The sequence below is a fragment of the Protopterus annectens genome, chromosome 9.part0 (assembly GCF_019279795.1).
Source record: "Protopterus annectens isolate FY-2018-M chromosome 9.part0, PAN1.0, whole genome shotgun sequence".
NCBI lineage: Eukaryota > Metazoa > Chordata > Ceratodontiformes > Protopteridae > Protopterus > Protopterus annectens.
Window position 1 is genome coordinate 180,905,324 of NC_056743.1, and position 21,258 is coordinate 180,926,581.

At 41.5% G+C, this 21,258-nt stretch overlaps 1 protein-coding gene across 2 annotated transcripts in view; it reads left to right on the forward strand.

Moving 5' to 3' along the window:
- The window catches only part of LOC122811120 (golgin subfamily B member 1-like), a 2,318,314-nt gene that overhangs the window by 1,313,507 nt on the left and 983,549 nt on the right, over positions 1-21,258 (forward strand). For both annotated transcript variants that reach the window (XM_044082720.1, XM_044082719.1), the window contains exon 14: positions 4,029-4,138. In XM_044082720.1, coding sequence (XP_043938655.1) covers positions 4,029-4,138 — 110 coding nt within the window. The remainder of the gene's footprint in view (positions 1-4,028; positions 4,139-21,258) is intronic.

Consider the following 21,258-nt stretch of genomic DNA (forward strand, 5'->3'; position numbering starts at 1 on the left):
AAAGCTAGAAACTGGCCCAAAACGACCAATAAACTACTAGTTACTGGCTGAAACCTCACAAAACTGGACAAAAGGCAGCTCAATGCTTCCCACTCCCACTGGTAAGCAAGGTAACTTCCTCTCCCCCAAATAAGGCAAGGAAACAGTACACAGGAACTACAACCAAAGCCCAGGAATCAGCAACTCTGAAACTGGACTAAACTAGTAAAGCAGGAAAAACAAGAGATATTTTTTTCTTTTTTTTCTTTTTTTTTCACAAAACAGGCAGAAACAGGTACAGCAAACACTTATAAATGCTATGAATCAGCTACTACAGCTTACACAGAAGAATTTGCTACAAATACAGTCAAATAGTAACAAACAAGGATTCCAAGTGCAATATTAAGTTAAATGCAGTAAAAACAGCTTCAATGTAACAGAAAGGCAGGCGAAATACAGTCGCTAGGTATTCAGATGTGGAAAGCAACAAAAATTATACTTATTATCAAGAAAAGTCGCTTATTCAGCTCAGAAGGGCAGAGTCCAGCCTCTCCTCCCACAAGAGTGCAGACCGCAATCCTTCCTAACGTAAAATAACTGGCCTGAAGCCCAAGTGCTTAAACCAGAACTAATACACTTTTAGAATAACAGACACTGAGCTCTCAATCAGCAGTTCCTAACCTAGAAGGATGTAAGCTGCCTGTCCTGCCACCACAGTGCAGGCCACAAACCTTCCTAATGTAAAACAACTGGTCTGAAGCCCAAGGGCTTAATCCAAAAGACTTAGAAATGATAGCTACACTTTAATCAAGTTACTACCAGCAGTAATAAATACAACTGAATACTTTAAAAATGCCTGGATTAGTGCTCAAGTTATACAAACAAAGCTAGATTCAGCAGGTCTGGATCTAGTCTATGCCAAACGAGGTGTACCAATTTCAGTAAGAAGCAGTTCAAATATGCAGGCACTATAAGCTTTAACCAGAAATTCCCAGCTCAGAAGGACAGAGTCCAGCCTCTCCTCCCACAAGAGTGCAGAACAACCCTCTTAATGTAAAATAACTGGCCTCAAGCCCAAGTGCTTAAACCAGAATTAATACACTTTTAGAATAACAGACACTGAGCCCTCAATCAGCAGTTCCCAACTTAGAAGGATGTAAGCTACCTGTTCTGCCACTACAGTGCAGACCACAAACCTTCCTAATGTAAAACTGGTCTGAAGCCCAGGTGCTTAAACTAAAAGGCTTACAATGAGTTACACCAAGCAGTAATAAATACAATTGAGTACTTTTAAGATGGCGAAGAGCAAAATAAAGTAAGAAAAACACAAATACAGTATATATATATATATATACATTTTTTTTTGAAAGAGAGAAAGGAAAGAGAGAAAGGAGTAGCAGAAACTAAGCTGATTGGCCTTCTCAAATGCTCTCCCTGTACTGGGTAGAATGAGGTAATGACTAGACTGGGAGGAGGGTCCCAGATCAAATTTACACTAGGGGCGGCAACTGCAAAGCCACCAACTATAAAAACACTATACCGACAGGAGGGAGGGTGGAAACAAACTGCAGAAGTGTTACTCCCAGCTGAAAAGCAGCAGTGAGCCTTTAAATGAAAGTTTTAAACAGCTAAAGGAGCCACTAGAAAAAGAGTTTAACTGCAACAAGTTATCATAAACAAACAACCCAACAGATGCTTAATAAGGGTGGACAATTTCCAGTTAATACCTCACACACAGTGAAACTAGCTAGAAAAAATACACAGTACACAAAGTGCTATAAACAACAAAGAAATAAAGAACAAAATAAACAAAAACCAGGATACTTAATGTTATATATTGTAGCTCCGAGTTTGCTGAGTGTCCTTCCTTCGATAAGCTCACTGTAAAATGGCTGAACACTCACAACTGAGCTTCTTAGGTAACAGAAAGTTGAAACCTGAGACGGTTTTTAAGAAAGAAATCTCAAAAGAACCAATGAGGTGCTTAGTCTAAGCTGTAGTCCAGGAGACCTCAGTCAGCCAATGACCTCAAACAAGTCTCTCACTGAAATGCCTAATGGCTTTGGCTAAAACAAGATGTCCCTGAATTATGTACTCAGACACACAGCCTCCACAAACACTAGGCCCAAATACAAGCCTGAATATGGAAATGCTACAAATATCCACACTACTTAGAACAAACTGCAGAAGTGTTACTCCCAGCTGAAAAGCAGCAGTGAGCCTTTAAATGAAAGTTTTAAACAGCTAAAGGAGCCACTAGAAAAAAGAGTTTAACTGCAACAAGTTATCATAAACAAACAACCCAACAGATGCTTAATAAGGTGGACAATTTCCAGTTAATACCTCACACACAGTGAAACTAGCTAGAAAAATACACAGTACACAAAGTGCTATAAACAACAAAGAAATAAAGAACAAAATAAACAAAACCAGGATACTTAATGTTATATATTGTAGCTCGAGTTTGCTGAGTGTCCTTCCTTGATAAGCTCACTGTAAAATGGCTGAACACTCACAACTGAGCTTCTTAGGTAACAGAAAGTTGAAACCTGAGACGGTTTTAAGAAAGAAATCTCAAAAGAACCAATGAGGTGCTTAGTCTAAGCTGTAGTCCAGGAGACCTCAGTCAGCCAATGACCTCAAACAAGTCTCTCTCACTGAAATGCCTAATGGCTTTGGCTAAAACAAGATGTCCCTGAATTATGTACTCAGACACACAGCCTCCACAAACACTAGGCCCAAATACAAGCCTGAATATGGAAATGCTACAAATATCCACACTACTTAGAACAAACTGCAGAAGTGTTACTCCCAGCTGAAAAGCAGCAGTGAGCCTTTAAATGAAAGTTTTAAACAGCTAAAGGAGCCACTAGAAAAAGAGTTTAACTGCAACAAGTTATCATAAACAAACAACCCAACAGATGCTTAATAAGGGTGGACAATTTCCAGTTAATACCTCACACACAGTGAAACTAGCTAGAAAAATACACAGTACACAAAGTGCTATAAACAACAAAGAAATAAAGAACAAAATAAACAAAACCAGGATACTTAATGTTATATATTGTAGCTCAGTTTGCTGAGTGTCCTTCCTTGATAAGCTCACTGTAAAATGGCTGAACACTCACAACTGAGCTTCTTAGGTAACAGAAAGTTGAAACCTGAGACGGTTTTAAGAAAGAAATCTCAAAAGAACCAATGAGGTGCTTAGTCTAAGCTGTAGTCCAGGAGACCTCAGTCAGCCAATGACCTCAAACAAGTCTCTCTCACTGAAATGCCTAATGGCTTTGGCTAAAACAAGATGTCCCTGAATTATGTACTCAGACACACAGCCTCCACAAACACTAGGCCCAAATACAAGCCTGAATATGGAAATGCTACAAATATCCACACTACTTAGAACAAACTGCAGAAGTGTTACTCCCAGCTGAAAAGCAGCAGTGAGCCTTTAAATGAAAGTTTTAAACAGCTAAAGGAGCCACTAGAAAAAAGAGTTTAACTGCAACAAGTTATCATAAACAAACAACCCAACAGATGCTTAATAAGGGTGGACAATTTCCAGTTAATACCTCACACACAGTGAAACTAGCTAGAAAAAATACACAGTACACAAAGTGCTATAAACAACAAAGAAATAAAGAACAAAATAAACAAAAACCAGGATACTTAATGTTATATATTGTAGCTCCGAGTTTGCTGAGTGTCCTTCCTTCGATAAGCTCACTGTAAAAATGTTACACCTGAATTCCTAACTGAAAAGTGACAAATGGTAGAGAAGAAGATAGGACTGCTTATGTACTACTTAAGATTGGTAGGTGTCAATTTTTGGGCTGTTCTCAAGTAGGATTAACAGGAGTTGGTCAGAGGAAGTGCTTGACAAAGTGCTACCAATAAACTACTTATTAATGAAGCATATTTTGAATCTGTAGTTTGATGTTTAGTAACCTCGCATAACTGTTTTTGCGGGGTTCATTTCATTATGCAGTATTTTATATGGTTGCATTGGTTTCCTTTAAAGAGATTCTTTGTATTTGTGTCTTCTGTTGTAGTGTGAGAATGAACGATTGCAAACCCAACTATCTCAGCTGCGTTCTCAACAAACTCGAGATTCAGAGAAGCACCAGCAGATGATTTTCAGCTTAAACGAACAGCTAAAAGGGTAAGAAATAAAGTGCTGATTTACAGTAAATATTATTCAAACACCTACATTATAATGTAGTGCATGGACTGTGGTGATTACATTTTGATATTTGTAAAAAGACAGACCAGTTGAGCACCAGAGTGGTATGCAACCTGACCTTAACAAATGTTAAACATGCCCTGTTCAACTCATTAACCCTGAGTACCTTCTCAGGGCGCATTTGTGCTTACACCCGAGTGCTCTCTGAGACGCATGAAAAGGTATGGTGTTCCACTAGAGTCCCTTCCACAAGCGGTGTTAATTTTGTAGTAAACCTTTAGCTCCACTGTTACAAATTAAGTTGAAGAAGTACCTGAACTTTGTCAGGTACCTTCTCAACTTAATTTTCAGTGTTGATTAACCTCATGTTTATATTTAAAATTTATGAGAATATCAGTTTGCCTTGCACTGTGCATCTGCTTGTGATCACAGCAAGCCAATTCTGTAAGATTTCCAGGAAGCACGTGGTGGCAGCCAATTGGATTCTTGCAATCCAAGCCGCCACTTGCATAACAACTCCACCCCCTGCATTTCTTCAGTCATTGCTAGATTCTGGACCAGGCTTTGCAGAGTAAAGGGGTAAAAAAGGGCTTGTAGCAACACAGCTGACAGCCAGCCAGAATTGGAGTCTGTAGTTTTCAGTTGTGAACTTTCCTGTGGAACAAAAAGCTGAGTGGAAATAAGAGCGAGAAATCTAAGGGGGTTTAAGGGCATCAGTGCCTGGATTGTGTGTATTTTGGTTTCTGAAGCCTAGGATTGGTCCTGTCCTTTTTTCTCTTTGGTTGAAGATGTCTTACCAAGGCAAGAAAAACATCCCCCACATCACAGTGAGTAGTGATTCGCAAGGGAGGAGACTGTTTGTGTTTTGACTGTGCTGGCGTAGGGTACGGAGGGGACAGGGTGTACGGTAATGGGTGCCCTATGCATTTATTTGATGGTGTGGCAAGCATAGTTCTCTGTGAAGCAACAGTAAGCTGTTTCACAGTAGCAGGTTAGTGAAGGTGGGACTCAATCGACCAGACAATCCGAATGGGTTGAGTAGCGGGCTTTTGTGATCAAATCTCTTCACAGTGGCTATGCACTGATTGAGAGGTCGCACCTCCCTGAAGCTCACCAAATCCTGACTTTGCTCTGCAGATTCTGAACTTGCTTTTCAGAACTGTTCTGTCTAGAGCAAATGGTTCCTTTTTGACAAATTGCTCTGTTAAATAGAGATCGGTGTTTGGCGTGTCGTATCAGTATTGTTTGCAGCGGTACATTTGGGAGGTGACAACAGGGATCAGTGCGACTCTATAATCTTAAAACCTTGTACAAAACATCAGGTGTAGAACAATTATTAGTGGGCTTGTTCTGGGTCTGATATGGGCTAATTAAGTGTGGTTGTTAACGTGAGTGCGTCAAGTGTGTACTGTAGATACAAACCCACTGTATATTGCTGTATGAGTGATTTCAGAATCTGTGATAGCTTTTCAGCAGATAATGGTGCTGCAAAGCAAGACACTTTGGGCTTTGTTTTTTTAAGATTCATTGCTTCCACTCCCACTGCAGCCACACCCCCAACATGATCAATGCACAATGATTGGGGTGTCTAATGAATTGGTGGTGTACGTGTTGCGGGAAACAACAGAAACCTAAAATGGAGAGTTGTTAAAAATATGACAAAATGACAACAATGCTGCTCTTTTTGTAATTTGCATGTCATTTGTTTTAATTTGCTAGATGAGGTTTTGCTTGGCTCACTTTTTAAAGGGGTATTAAGAGGTTCTCTGGTTCAATTCTCGGCTGGATGCCTTCTGTGCGGAGTCTGCATGTCCTTCCTGTGGTCGCGTGGGTTTCCTCCGGGTGCTCCAGTTTCCTCCCACATCTCAAAGACATGCTCTAGGTGGATTGGACACTCTAAATTAAACCTAGACGTGAGTGCGTGCGTGTGTGCCCCTTCTGTGGAACGTTAGGTGCCGGGCTGGCAACTCAACACTGTAAAACTCCACTGCCAATCATGAGCGGACAGGTGATCCGCTGTGGCGACCCCTAACTGGGAAAAGCCGAAAGAAAAAGAAGATTAAGTAGTGGTAATGTGGTTGACCATTGACTAATGTCTTATAGTCCATACTAAGTAAACTACAAAGTACATTCAAGCACTGTTGTGATTATCCTGAAATATTTCTGTGTCTTTTGGTTGGCAGTAAGGTTGTATCATCTGGTGACTTCAGCTGGATGGGAGTGCCATTTTGTCTTTCTTTTTTTTTTTCGAATATAGAAACTTGCACCAGCATACTGTTCCATATGCTGGCGGATGTTGCAGCTATTTGACGTTTCAACTAAAGGAAAACATTTTAGTATGTTTTGGTAAGGTTGCTGCCATTTCAGCCCCATAATTATTTGACAGGGACACTTGATTGCTGTACCACACACATGCCCACACAAAAGTATTGATCTTCCTTGATGATTTTTGTATGGGTCATTTTTATGTAAGGTGCTCTTAACCATTATCATTTTTTATTGTACTTAATGAGGTCTTTCTTCATTACTGTCTCTTGCCTCATCAGTCTTTATCACTATGACTCTACTGTTTAAAGTCTGTTTCAATCTAAGACCTTAGTTTGTACACCCCTTAAGCTGTTGGTCACACAGTCTCCTTCAGGTAGTCACTCTTCCATTTATTGAAGATATTTTATTGTTCAGTCTTTCAGATTATCAAATAACTCCTGTCCTTTCTTCACTTTTTCTTAATGTTTCGTTTATCAGTGAAGTGCACTGATCAAGATGAATGGTTTCAGGTTCAACATAGTTGAATGCAGCCACGATGAAGGGGAAGGCTGAAATCAGTTGAAACAAGAACTTGAAAAATAACAGGGCTACATTCAATATTTATAGTAAATGTTCTTGCTGTAAAGGTATGCCAGAGAGGAGGAGGAGATGAAAGAAATGGAGAAGAGTGGGGATTAAAGGGGTAGGTGATGTGTCCTACTACATTTGGCTTGTTTTGAGATTTTTAAATTGAAGTCTAAAATTTGAATAGGTCTAACCATGCCTCTATAACAGAATGCAGCAAAACCAGAAGTTCACAGAAAAAAAAGGTCTCCAAGGTCAACATTTAGTTGTTAGCATATTAATAAAAATAGACAAGAACTTAACATCAAGTAATTTATAACTGTATTTAGTAAAATTGTCCTTGTACCATTCTTTGTAAACAGTTTTATTGATTGCATTTATTTATAGCAGTTACGGTGGTGATTTGGTCTTTGGAACCTCACCTAAAAAAGGCACTATAAGGGTGGCAAGAGCCTTAGCCAGTATCCTGAACCTCAGGGGTGACAGATGCAGGCCAACTCTGGCAAAGCATCGAGGTCTGTCAATCATGTCATTCCAAGCAGACAGATACTGGATCCCCTTAGAATGACACCAGAAACTTAGCCAATTGTTGAAGTCAGTCATTTTCTGCTTGTACTGCAGTATCATTCTAGGTGACGGTAGGATGCTGCTCAGGGCTAGGGTAATACCTGCCTGGTCCACATAATCTGAGAGCTCCTCCGTGTCTCTTCATGTAGTCCAGGGAGGTGCATCTCAGGTCATTCACACACACATGGACAGTGACAGAGTCATACTTGTACTTGGGGAGTGACCTGAATGTGTGTGTTATGTGTCGGATTTTGGCACCTGATAGACAGCTGACTGTTACCTTCTGCTTATTCAACCTAGTGAGTGGGACATCAGTGTGCCTCACTATCAAGTCACCTATGATTAGTGTATTGGGCAAGCTGTTTTGCCTTAGAGGCTTATGTTGAGGGGCACACTGTGTAGGTCAGCTATGTGTCTTGTGGTTTGTGCTGTGTTGTGGTTGTGTGCGTTTCTGCCTTGGAGGTCTCTACCATTTGTGTAGATTTCTATTGAGAGCATTCGCAAAGGTGGGTGTGTGGTTTGTGTTATTATGTGAGGGCTATGTGTTGCATGTAGTGTGGTGCAGGTGTTGACCTTCTCCTCTTGACCAGCTATTCTGGTCTTGGCTTGAGAGTCCATGGCTTTCAGTTTGGATATACAAGTGCATCTCTTACAAGTCTAAGTGTTGGAAGGTAACATGAGAGGGTTGTCTGTGTACATGAGGCAGTTGCTACACTGCCTCAGAATGCCCAAGTTCACCAGGATAATAGGAGAAAGCACAGGGAACTGACTTTCAGACATGCCAGGAGGGATGACCATTATTACTAAGAACTGGAGCTGTTTCTTTGTATATTCCCGTTACAGGAAAAATGTCAGTCAAGGTGTATGAGTCTGTATAGAGCACTGCCAAACACTTGAGGGAGAACTAATACATAGACCCTGAAAATTTAAGGATGCAGAATTTATGCAGAGTTTCTGAAGTTAGAAAGAACTCAAGCAGTACTTACTGAAAAATAAAGAATTAGCTTGTCAAGAATGATGAAAAGAGGAGAATTGCATGAATGGCTACTGCCTGGCTACTACTAATGCTGGTCTCAGCACAGCTTCACTCTGTTGGGATACTATACTCCTTTGCTTCTTCTCTAGTCAGAAGCAAATTGTTAGCACCAGTCACAAGAAGAGAAGTAGGCCACGGCCTGTTTGGTGATCCACAGTGTTGTCCCAGATGATGCAAGGGTCTGCAGACTTGTAGCCTTTTTCTGGTAGATGTCTCGAATAGCAACCAGACCAATCAGGTACATTAAGCACAGACACTCACTCTCCAACCAGAAAGAGTCAGGAATCAATGCACTCTGCTCCTACTCTTACTGGGATCAGAATGTAAGCACATATTCCAAGCTGTCACCTATAAAGCAGTTACTAAGCCTTCTGGTGATCAGCAGTCTCCAGGAAGTAATGTAACTGCACTCCTTGTCTCACCAGGAGAAAACAGAAGCACTAATCCCAAGATGACTACTGAGAGGCAGAATGTGGGTTCTCCAATAACTGGTGGTCTTGCAATAGATGCTTAAAGGTAAGATGCTGAGTAACACTTCATTTTCAGATTGTAAAAGAACTACCTCTATGCTGTGCACAGATGTAGATAACCATTTGATTATGAACTGTTTTATGAAAGTTATGATATTTGTCTTAGTTTGGCAAATAACTGTGGTAAGGAGCTGGTGAACATGCTGAGTAAGAACAACTGTTTGAGGAGAATGCTACCAAGTACAAGAGAATATGTCATAACCATCCTGCAATATTTTTTTTTTACTTTAATCAGTTATGTAGAATTTAGATGAGTGGAAGAGCTAAGTAATACAGAATTGTTATAAAACGTTTACGGCACTACTCCTGGCTTTTCCTGACAGATGGTAATGACTCAGTCTTAGAGTACTTGTATCATGAACATAATGAATGTTTACTCAAAAGATTGTGTGAAACAATTATCACCTTTGTAAGAGCATGCAGAATCTTGCAGTCAGGACATGCAGGTGATTATCACAACTGACTGATTCATTAGCATTTGTCAAGTAAAATCATTGGCAGCTGTCACTGTTATTCACATTAGTAAAAGTCATCACATTGCAAGCACAGGTGTGGGACACTCCATATGTTTTTGAGTGCTACAGATATTTTTCATATTTAGTTGTAAAAGTCTGGAAATTGCCTTGAAGACAGTTTTAGTACTTACAAGATAGAAAAAGAACTTTGTATGGTGTACAAGTACCACAGTTTGGTTACAGTTATGGTTATGAGAGCTATGATATTTTTTCATATTTTGCTAAATATGTTTGCCAGGGAACATGTCATCAGGGTAAGTAATACCTCATTTTGAAAGCAGTATTAGTAGTTACAGGATGTAAAAATAACTGTCTGTATGCTGGACAAATGTACAGATATCACATTTTGTTCAGAACTTCGGTTATGAGAATTATGATATTTTTTCGTATTTTGGTAAATAACTTTGTCAGGGAACATATCAACATGGTAAGTAATACTTCATTTTGAAGACAGTATTATTACTTACAAGATGTAAAAGTAACTGTATGCTGTTCACATGTAAAGATACCATGGTTTGTTTGGGACTTGGGTTATGAGAATTACAGTATTTTTTCATATTTTGGTATATATCTTTGTAGGGGAACATGTCAACATAAGTGATACCTCATTTTGAAGACAGTGTTAGTCATTCCAACATGATAAAAGAACTATGTCTGTATACTGTGCACATGTATCTATATATTACAGTTTGTTTAGGACTAAGGTTATGAAAATCATGATTTTTTTTCATATTTTGGTAAATAACTTTGCAATGGAGCATGTCAATGTGCTAAGTAATATCTGTTATTTTTTTTTTATTTATTTATTTGCAGTTGGTTAACCAGGATAGTCCATTGGGCCAAAGGAACCCGTTTTCAATGGAGTCCTGGGGAGAAAAGCTCCACACACAGATTACACAAAGATTACAGTGATTTACTGATTTACATTTTAACAATTTCTGGTTATAAGACGGAACAAAAAATACTGAGGTTACAATCAAAAATATATTTTTTTTTAAGAAGGAGAACATTGCTCTAGTAGGATTAAAAATAAGTAGTTAGATGCAGTAGGCTTAGAATTTGCTAGATGCAAATGAGAAGTTGTTTACTAGATGCAAATATGAATTTTCTATCTGGAATTTATGAGATGGAAGACTGTAGAAAGTGGGGAATAGGTTATGAGGAGTGGGAGCAGGAGCATTCCCATGTGGATGTTAGATGTGAGTGGAGCGATTTTTTTTTTAAAGGATGGGAGGCTAGTGATGGTACGAATGGAGGGAGGGAGTTCCATAGGCGTGCTAGGGGAAAGGACAGGAGGTTTTGTCCTGGGGGGGGCGAAGGGGTCTGTAAACTTCTATTAGGTTTTGATTGGTAGAGCTGAGTAGTCTTTGTGTGTGGTGTATTTTAAAGGTAGTGGAGAGGGAGGGAGAGAAGGATGGCTGGAAAATGAGTTTGTGTCCATAAGTGAGCTGAGTGTAGGAGAGGTAGTTGGGAAGCTCTAGCCAGTTTAGTTTGTGGAGAGGTGCACAGTGATGGGTTGATGATTTGTTGCTAGTGGAGAATCTGGCTATTTTATTATAACGAGGACAGTTTTGTTTTGAGAGATGATTGTAGGTTTGTTAAAAGAGGGGCACCGTAAAGAAGGGAGAGTAAGAGAAATGTAGTAGAGAGAGTGAGCTTAGTAGCTGAAGTGAGGTATCAATTGTGTCTGTAGAGCATGCCAAGTTTTTGGTGTTTTTTTTTATGTTTAGTAGTAGATGGGAATCGAATTTAAGCTTGTCATCGATTTGGACTCCTAGTAGTTTGGTTTCAGATACCAGTTCAAGAGGTGTATTATTTTGGCTGGTGATGGAGAATAGTTTTCTATCAAAGGTATTGGTTTTAGAGGGGGTAAATATCATAAGTTTTGTTTTAACTGCATTGAGTGCTAGATGGTTGTCTTTCATCCATTGTTCTGTGGTAGAGAAGGCATCTTGAGTCAGCTTTAAGAGAGTCAGGATGGATGAGGCAGCACAGATGATTGTAGAATCGTCTGCATATTGAATAATGTTAGCATAAGGGATTGAGAGGAAAAAATCATTAATGAATATATTGAAGAGGAGGGGGCCCAATATAGAACCCTGTGGGACACCTGTGGGGGTGTTGAGGAAGGAGGAGGTGGCTTTTTTCCACTTGACAGCTTGTTGCCTGTTGGAGAGAGAGCTGGTGAACCAATTGAGAGATGAAGGTGATAGGTTTAGGTTAGATAGTTTAGTAAGGAGTAGGTTATGAGAGATAGTGTCAAAGGCATTAGAGAGATTGAGTAGGATGGTAGATACAGTGAAGCGAGAATCTTTAGCTTTATTCACAGTTTCAAGGAAGGATAGGAGGGCAGTCATAGTGCTATGATTGGGTCTGAATCCGTGTTGCGTAGGAGTTAATAGGTTGTTGTTTAAGAGATAGGGAAGGAGTTGAAGATGGATACATTTCTCTAGGATTTTTGAAATGGGAGAGAGGATGGCGATGGGCTGGAAGTTGGTAATATTAGTGTTGTTGCCTCCTTTGTGCGGGGGAATGATGAAAGCCTTTTTCCAGAGTTGTGGAACAAGACCTTCTTGGATAGAGCGTTTGATTAGGATACTGATTGGAAGGGCTTTAGCAGCTATGCTGAGGAAGTATGAGGGAATGTTATCAGGGGCATTGGTGCATGGTTTTAGCTTCTGCAGGGTTTTTTATGGTAGAAGTAGGGATAGGTTTAATGGAGAATGGAGGGGGTTGAGAGGATGGGGAATGAGAGAATGAAGATGGAGGGGTGATGGGAGAGGAGAAGTGGAAGTAGGAGGTGGATTGTTATTAGAGAAGGAAGAGGTTACTTTGGAAATAGAGTGTATGAAAAAAGAGTTGAATTGGGTGGTAAGATCAATGTCTTGTACATTTGGGCAAGGGATTGGGTTTTCAGTTGTACCAGGTTTTAAGAGGGTAGTTATACCTTTCCAGAATTTTTGTGGGTTTGTTTTATGGTTGCTTTGAAGTAAGGAGAAGTAAATTATTTTGAAGACAGTATTAATAGTTACAACATGGTAGAAGAACTGTATTCTGTATGCTGCACACCTGTACAGATATCAAAGTTTGTTTAGGACTTAGGTTATGGAAATTATGATTTATTTCATATTTTGGTAAATAGCTTTGCAAGGGAGCATGTCCATGTCCCAAATAATACCTCATTTTGAAGATAGTGTTACTCCTTACAACATGGGTAAAAAAACTGTGTCTGTATGCTGTACACATGTACTAATATTACAGTTTTAGTCTTATAGGATTATGATTTTGCATTTGCTATATTTCTCATTATTATGCCCATATCTTTGCAAGGGAGCATGGTGACAATGCAAATGATGCATCATTTTGAAGCTGACATTGAGCCACACAACTTGTGCACTGATATGTAGTCTGTGTCTGTTACAGGTGATGAGATATTATGCTTTGTTTAATTATCAAATTATGAGAAATATCATAATCATATTTCTGAGGATATCTCCGTAAGAGCATCATACAGTAATGGTTAGGGTATCATTTTAAAGCTGACATTCATACAAACAAATCAGGTACAAATTGTATTGGTCTGCATTTTACATTCACCAATATATTGTAATTTGTTTTACCAAAAAGGTAAAAATATGCATAATATCAAGATTCCTTGGCAAATACTTAATAATGACTTAGACACACACCATCAACATTTACACTGTTGGAAAGGTCAGTGTCTGCTGAACAACTTTCGTATTTACATTTTTAGTCTACCTCTTATGGTTAAAGAGTTATGAACATTTGCTTTCTGTATAGTATTACAAATGGATTATCTGAAAATGAGCTCAGGCTGCACTGTTGTTCCTAAGGTGGAAGTAAGCAGGCAGAATTTTCTGAGCTGCTTTGGAGTGAATGAGTTAAGTTCAGGTCTGCCACTTAGTAGTAAAACTTGCCTCTACTGACTAGCAAATGACAGCAGTAAAGGATTTGTCTCTGCCTGTTGTCCGTACCCTTATCATGTCCCTAAATTTCTGTAAAAAAAAAAAAAAAAAAATTGCTAGAATAACAGGATGTGTTCATCTGCATAATGTGAAGGATGCAAACTCTGAAACTCAAATGTATGTCATTATTTAGTGACTTCAGTCCTCTGAAATTTGTCTAAAAAACACAGATTTTATGATGAACAAACCAGAAATATGAAGCAATAATCTTGGACATTCTGTGAAAATCTAGAGAGTAGAAAGGCTTTAAAGGTAAGCGAAAACATGACTGATGTGTTGTGCTGCCTTTTGACAGTGTCTGCAAAGTGTTTTATGGCTTTGATAGCCAAAAAAAATACTTGACAATTTTGTTTTTCCCATGTAAATAATAGTACATGGGAGTAGATAAAGCTCAGTGCACTATAAAGAATTATGATCATCTCACCGATTGTAACCCAGTGTTATGCAATGTCCTTCCATATCACTATTGTAGTATTCTTTACAATAGGGATCCCCTGCCAAAGGAAGACATATGTCCAGCCAGTATACCAAAGCCTTTTGGTTGTAAAGGGTGTGGCGTATGTCGTATGTATGTTCCCCATGCATGGTGTAAGGCATAAAGATGATGGCCAGACGTAGCATCCTCAGAACTTCTTTGCCACCAATCCGAATGCCACCTTCGATCGTCAGTCTGAATGCTCATTTGCTTGCTGATTTCCAACGCTGTCAAATAAGTGCCCTGTTGGTTTTTTTTATTTTATTACCTTACTTTTGCCTTGTTTCTGGTTGTTTGGTTTCACATCTTCCAGAAAGGGGTAATGCCAGTGTGGGAGAGAGATTCCCCATAAAGATTATCATGAGTAGTGTTTGTTCTGTTTAGGTGCTTCCCACGACTATACGGTCATAGGTTCATACTAGGCTATCTGCCCTAGGGCATTTATAAGCCTAGCCAGAGTGTGTTTAGCTTTCGCCACCCATTTTAAATGAATTTTGCTATGCCCTTTTTTCGAGGTTAGTATACTGTGCCTCTGTCTAACAGTGACACAGAAGTGATACCCAGGGTAAACCTACTATCTCCCATTACTATCTCCCATCCACTCATCAAGATTCCTCTTGAAGAGAGTCAGTGAGGGACTCTGCCTAACCTGGACGGGCATTTTATTCCAGAGTGAAGGGAGCCTCTGGGTTATGAATCTGTCCCTCCAGCATGTCCTATTTATTTCAGTGCTGAGGTTCAAGTCTCTCGAGCGCGTAGCTCGATGGGAGTTGGATTTTCTGAGGTGTAGCATGTCCATTCATTCCGGGTTGGACATGGCTTTATACGTCAGGCACAGATCGCCTCTGAGCAGACGGTATGCCACTGAGTAGAGCTGGAGTTTCTTTAACCAGGCAGCATATGGCATCTGTTTGAGCCCTGTGATCCTCTTGGTGAGGTACTTTTGGGGTCTTTACAGTTGCTGCAGGTGTCTGGTAAGGTACATCCCAAAAGGGGCATTGTACTCAATTATGGGCCTGATGAGGGATGAGTAAAGAGGCACGATGACCTCCCCTGATCTAGATGTGAATCCCTTCATGATTAGGTGGGCTATGTAAAATGTTTTTCTAACCACTTGTCAAATGAGAGATTGCTATCAACTTGGGTCCCCAGGTCCCTAATTACTTCTTCCGTACTTAATGGATTACCACCTATGTGGTAATTTCTGGGCACTTTGTTTTTGCCAAAGGGGATGACTATACACTTTTTGGCGTTTAGCTTGAGGCCATGGCTCTGGCACCAGTTGTCTGTTTCTATGAGGCCCTTTTCTAGGATGCTTGTGTTGGCTGGAGAGTCTGTTATGGCACCCAGTTTGCAGTCATCTGCGAACTTGGTCAGCCACAGTCCTTCCATGTTAGCCTGTACCTCTGAGAAATATATACCGAACAAGAGAGGTCCCAGGACTGAGCCTTGTGGGATGCCACTTGTAACTGGTTTGGAGTATGACATGGCTCCAGCAATTCTAACCATGTGGGTTCTGTCCTTGAGCCAGTTTGCAACCCATCTAGTGACATAGGGGTTTATATTTAAGCTGGTGAGCTTATCTATAATGCCCGAGTGGGGTATTGTATCGAAGGCTTTTGCAAGGTCCAGGTTGGCTGTGCGGACCACCTTCCCCTCGTCAGTGGCCTTGGTGACTGTTTCAAAGAAATCGACCAGGTTTAAGAGGCAGGATCTGCCCTTAACAAAGCCGAACTGGGTAGGATCCAGTGTCTGTAGGTCCCCAATATCTTTATTTATGAGGTCCATGATGATCCTTTCCATAGCTTTGCAGACCAAGCTAGTCAAGCTTATGGGGCGATAGTTTCCAGGATCCGTTGAGGCACCACCTTTGTGGAGAGGGGCCACTGTTGCTGTACGCCACTCTTTGGGTACATATCCTGTAGTAAGGCTGAGATTGAACATGGGTTTAGTTCTTCTTGGAGTTCATGTAGGACGCAGCCCGGGACACCGTCTGGTCCCATTAATGCTGTGTTATTTGCTTTGGAGAGGGCGGCTCTTACCTGAGCATCTGAGATGTCAGGGGGCCAGCACTCTGCTGGGATAGATATTTGCCCTTTTGGTGGGGAAGGGGGGGAGAAGTTTGTGCTGAACCTGTCAGCTAGGATGTTGGCAATGTCTGTGGGTTTGGTGTATTTTTTGTCATTTTGGACTAATTCTGAGCATATCTGGGAATTCCCACCCAGGTTCCTAACATAACTAAAGAAAGCCTTGTGATTATCCTTAGTGTCCTGTGCATTTTTTCTCTCGAAGCTGGCCTTAGACGATTTTATGAGTGCCCGTAGTTTTTTGCTAATACTGATCAGAGATGCCTTCCCTTTTTGGGATTTTGCTCTATCATGTAGTAGCTTCCTCCTTCTATTGTATAGTTTGTTTATGGCTGGGGTCCACCAGTCAGGACACCTAACTTTGGAGGATTGGGTCTTGGTTTTATTTGGGATTGCATGATCCATGCATTCCTGAAGGTGTTCATAGAATGCATTTATAAAGGATTCTGCGGTCTGGGCCATATTTTCCACAGGCCCGGGGGCTTTGAAGGATTCCACCTCAGTTTTGAGGAGTGTGAAATTTGCTTTAGAGAAGTTTTTCACTGTGGTTTTCTGGACAGGGGCTGGGGTCGGGATGTGAATATCTAGTAAGATTAGTTTATGGTCTGATCTTACCAGTGAGGGATACACTTCTGGTCTGGAGCATAGAGTCCCCATGTTGGTGATGATCAGGTCCAGTATGTTTTCCCCTCTTGTGGGAGTGGCAACAAGTTGTTCCATAGCATTTGAGTTTATAAATTCTAGGAACCTTTGGGCTAGGGTGTTGGAGCTAGAGTAATGCTCCCAGTCTATGTTAGGGTAGTTGAAGTCACCCAATATAATGGTGTTTGGAGAGACCTTCATATTTTCCAGTGTTCTCAGGAAGGCCGAGTGGGGTTCCTGAGTTTGGGAGGGTGGTCTGTAGCAGGCTATAAAACTGGAAGGCAGTTTTACCTACTGTTAGTTGCACATGGATAGTCTCTGATGCTTCGTGCTGTGCCACCAACCTGGAGGTGTGGGTATCTTTGCCGAATATTGATACTCCCCCTCCTTTTGTGGTTCGGTCCAAGTTTTGGGGCCGAAAAACATGGTATGAGGTATAACCTGGTAGTGCTGGGGTGCTCTTGGGAGCCTTGAACCAGGTTTCTGTTACTGCACAGATATCGATGTTCTCCATGCTAAGGAGAGTTTTGAGTGCGTGCATCTTGAGGTTTAGACTTCTGGCATTGAGTAGCATTACTCTTAGTTTCTTATCCCTTGTGATACCTATGGAGGTGGGTTTGTCTTTTGAGCCTTGCCTAAAAAAGGCACTATGGGGGTGGCAAGAGCCTTTGCCAATATCCGAAAGCCCAGGGGTGACGGGTGCAAGCTGTCCCTAGCAAAGCATCGTGGCTTGTCGAGCATGTCATCCCAGGCAGACAGGCATTGGATCCCCTTTGAATGACACCAATACTTAAGCCAGTTGTTGAAATTGATCATCTTGTCATCATATTGTGGCATCATTCTTGGTGAGGGTAAGATGCTACTCAAGGTCAGGGTCATACCGGCCTGGGCTACATGCTCAGAGAGCTCCTCTATGTCTCTTTTCATGTAGTCCAGGGAGGTACGGCTCAGGTCATTCACACCAGCATGGACAATGACTGAGTCATATTTGTACTTGCCTTGGAGTGACCTGAGTGCTTGTGTTATATGGCGGATCCTAGCGCCCGACAGGCAGCTCACCGTGACCTTCTCCTTGTTCAGCCTGGTGAGCGGGACGTCAGTGTGCGTGACGATAGAATCACCTATTACAAGTGTATCAGGTGTGTTGTTTAGCCTTAAGGGCTGTGACTGTTCGGCACACTGGCTTTGTGAGCTATGTGTTGCACGTGTTTTGTTTTGGGGTAGCGGTTGCTTGGGTGTCTGCTTTGGAGGTCTCTGCTGCTTAGGCAGATTTTTATTTAGAGCCTCCAGTATGTTTTGTGTGTTTATGTGTTTGGTTTGCTGTCGTGGTAGGTCTATGTGAGACTGGAATTGTAGTGAGTGTGGTTTCCTTCTCCTCCTGACTGGTTACGCCAGTACTGAGTTGAGAGAACTTAGCCTCCAGTTTGGCTATATGGGTTGCATCTCTCACATGTGTTGGAATTTGTTGGGAGGAGGAGAGGGTTGTCTGTGTACATGAGGCAGTTGTAACATTGCCTCAAGATTCCCAGATTCACCAGCTGGACCAGAGGAGATTGACAACTGACCTTTGGACATGCTAGAATAGTATTGGGAATTCCTTTATAATTGAAAAAAAGGGCCAATGGGGAACAAGGTACTCAAGGGGAGTTTGTGAGGGTGTAGTGCTTTTAATTTTTTAGTGCTGACTTGTATAATTGCTTTAGTGAGCAAGCGCCAGGCTTTAAAGTGGGAATAGGGTGTTTATTATGAGAACTAGATCAGTTCTAAGGGAAAAAGTGAAGACCAGACTTTGTGGAGCCGAGAATGGTTTAAACCCAATTAAGTGGCGCTGCCCGATGCTGCGCCATGTGCAAAATCGCGCTAAAGCGGGTTTTATACAGGGGGACTTGAAAGAGCTAGAAATTGGCCCAAAACAGCCAATGGACTACCAGATTCTTGTGCTGGGAACACTCCTCCAGGGATAGATAGGCTGCTCCAAGCTCCCCACTGCCACTGGTGAACAAAGAAGCCTCCCTTTATCCAAGAAAGGAAATGGGCAACACAGGAACTTTCCAAAAGTCCAGAATACAGCAAAGCCTGTATTTGGACTACTCTAGGTCAGGAAAGATGGGAAACAAGGATAATTTTTTTTTGCAACAAACAGCAGGAAAATGCAATAAATATGTAACACAGGCTAGCGCACTTGAGTGTGTAGCCTCAATGGGTAAAAGCAACAAACAGGACAAACTTTAAAAGTGCAGGTGCAAAAACAACTTTAAACAGTTTAAAATAGTTCAAGAAGCAGAAATACTTGCAGTTTAGCTAGATCGGACAGTCGCCCAGGTAGTAGCAGGAAAACAAACACTTTTATCAGGTTAGCAGTCGCTCTTTTAGCCTCTCTGCTGCTAGCACCACTCTGCAGGACCACAAGGAGCTTGGCTGAGTAGTAACAAGCACAAAAAACGCACCAAAGTGGGTTTTATACAGGGGGACTTGAAAAAGCTAAAAATTGGCCCAAAACGGCCAATAGACTACCAGATTCTTGTGCTGGGAACACTCCTCCAGGGATAGATAGGCTGCTCCAAGCTCCCCACTGCCACTGGTGAACAAAGAAGCCTCCCTTTATCCAAGAAAGGAAATGGGCAACACAGGACCTACCAGATTCTTGTGCTGGGAACACTCCTCCAGGTATAGATAGGCTGCTCCAAGCTCCCCACTGCCACTGGTGAACAAAGAAGCCTCCCTTTATCCAAGAAAGGAAATGGGCAACACAGGAACTTTCCAAAAGTCCAGAATACAGCAAAGCCTGTATTTGGACTACTCTAGGTCAGGAAAGATGGGAAACAAGGATAATTTATTTTTCTTTTTTGCAACAAACAGCAGAAAAATGCAATAAATATGTAACACAGGCTAGCGCACTTGAGTGTGTAGCCTCAACAGGTAAATGCAACAAACAGGACAAACTTTAAATTACAAGCGCAAAAGCACGCTAAAGCTGCCTTTAAAGCAGGGGGTTAGAAAGAGATAGGAAATGGCCCAAAACGGCCAATAAGCTACAGGTCACTGGGCTGGAACCACTCCTCAAGGGACAGATAGGCTGCTCAGAGCTCTCCACTCTCACTGGTGAACAATGAAGCTTCCTCCTATCCAAATAAGGATATGGGCAACACAGGAATTATGACACAGCCCAGAGATCAGCAATACCTGAAGACTGGACTATTCTAGTTCAGTAAAGGCGGGAAACAAGGACATTTTTTTTTTTTTTGTTTACAAAGTAGCAGAAATTAGGTACAGAGACATAGTAAATGCTTTAATTCGGCAAGCGCACTTGAGTGTGTAGCAAGATTTGTCATTTCTTTGTCCCTAAGACATTGCAGAGTGTGCATTCTTCTCTTGTGATTTACCTTGTGAACTAGTGGTTGGCTAATCTTGTCAACTAATGGTTGGCTAACAATACCATGGAAGGATCTTCCCTGCCAAAGGGCCGGCCATGTACAAATAAAAAGCCCATGAAAGTCTGGCATTGATTTTTCAGCTGTACCACTTCCACCAGACGTCTCTCTTGATGCTGGTGAAATCCCGAAAGATTGTTCTGTTATCTTTTTCAGATTCACCTGCTCTGACCACTTTGGAGGCCAGCAGGGACACAATGCCATGCATGTACATGGAGGTTTTGCAGACATCTGCCTGATATGTACAGGGGGAACTGGTACTGGTTATTACTGAAGGGCTTACGGCTGTTCCTCAAATTTTAGTAAGGGAAAAGGATGTTCATCGTGCATACAGCTGCAGTCATAACAGATGGGTTCTCCTGCCGTCAGGCGGGTCCTCGGTCGGCCGAATTCCAAAGTCTAGGTCCGGCGTCGGTTGTCGTCGCTTCTTCCCTGACGTCAGTGCGACAGGGGTATAAAAGAACCAGCTGACGCCATTTTCTTCAATTTTTCTTGCCCCAGATGTCAGGTGCCCCAAGAAGGAAGGCAATACATAAATTTATGTAATAATGCAGTGCAATATAATCAAAAAACAGTAGTTGCAAGCAAATACACCATAAATGAATACCCCAATCAAGTTGTATGAGGAGGTGTTAGCCAATAGGCCTGTCCCAAGAGGGGAAGGAGGGAGGGAAACCTGGACTGCAGCTGTGTTAGCACTCGAACATCTACATTTATGGTAGGTACAAAACTGTACTATGTTCATCGTGCATACAGCTGCAGTCATAACAGATGGGTAGAATCCCAAAGCTAAAAAAGGGGTGGTAGGCACTAGGTGGAACTAGGAGGAGCCAGGATGCCCTGCAAGACTGCAGTGGCAAAGCCTGCTCTAGTTTTGGAGTATAATGGTAGGTGGTAGTGCTTGGAGAAGGTATGCACAGAACTCCAAGTGGCTGCTTCCAAAATATCTTTGGTAGGAACTCCTCTGAGGAAAGCTGCAGAGGTAGCTGTGGCCCTTG